The following is an 832-nucleotide window of genomic DNA, read 5'->3' on the forward strand; positions in this document are numbered from 1 at the left end:
TTCTCTCCATCCTCACAACCCCCGACCGCTCGCTCTCCCAATTGACATTCGGCTTTGGTCGTGTCAAAGGTCCAATACTGCCGGCACGCGTTCCTGGACACTTCGCGGACTTCTTGTTGTTGTTACCGAGCACAAAATTCCTTTCCCCTACCTTGAACTTCCTCCCTCGTCCGACCACATCCTCTCCCTCCTCCTCCGCCACCGATCACCTCGACCGACCGCCCATCATGATGCACCGAAGTCGCCAGGCCAGCCGTGCCCTCCGCGCTGTCGCGAAACAGGCCCTCCTCCATCCGTACCCTCACCACCTCTCCCGCCGTCTCTGCCGTCCAGGCCATCAAGAAGACTCCCTCCGGCGTGAGGAATCAAGCCACCTCCGCCACCAACCCGGCACCGTATGTCCTCCCGACTGCCGTTACCTTCTTTTGGTGACTCACGAACATGTTTCCCAACTGACAACGATCTTACTGCAGAGGAGATGTCCGCCCCCCTCCCGCCTCTGCTTCAAGCAAGCGGACGAGCATAGCCAGCCTCTTGTCGACCCTAAGGCGCCTGAGATGGACGAGTCGTATGTAGCCGTCCGCACACACCTCTCTGACGACGGCTTGCTCACATGTTCCTAGATTCATTGGCAAGACGGGTGGCGAGATCTTCCACGAGATGATGCTGAGGCACAACGTCAAGCACGTCTGTGAGTACAATATCACGCACCTAGTACCGGTGGCAATTCGGCTAACCCAGTCATCCAGTTGGCTACCCCGGCGGTGCTATTCTGCCCGTTTTGACGCATCTACAACTCCCCACACTTCGACTTCATCCTGCCCAAGCACGA

The 832-nt window shown here is 58.2% G+C and overlaps 1 protein-coding gene across 1 annotated transcript in view; it reads left to right on the forward strand.

The window, feature by feature from the left end:
* Positions 1 to 227: 227 nt before the first annotated feature.
* VDBG_01377 (acetolactate synthase catalytic subunit) overlaps positions 228 to 832 on the forward strand; it is a gene marked incomplete at both ends in the record, with an annotated part of 2219 nt that continues 1614 nt past the window's right edge. Inside the window, 3 exons of the mRNA XM_003009648.1 lie at positions 228 to 395; positions 474 to 568; positions 624 to 691. Of these exons, the coding sequence (XP_003009694.1) occupies positions 228 to 395; positions 474 to 568; positions 624 to 691 (331 nt within the window). The remainder of the gene's footprint in view (positions 396 to 473; positions 569 to 623; positions 692 to 832) is intronic.

This window comes from Verticillium alfalfae, genomic scaffold (genome assembly GCF_000150825.1).
Source record: "Verticillium alfalfae VaMs.102 supercont1.1 genomic scaffold, whole genome shotgun sequence".
In the NCBI taxonomy this organism is placed as follows: domain Eukaryota; kingdom Fungi; phylum Ascomycota; class Sordariomycetes; order Glomerellales; family Plectosphaerellaceae; genus Verticillium; species Verticillium alfalfae.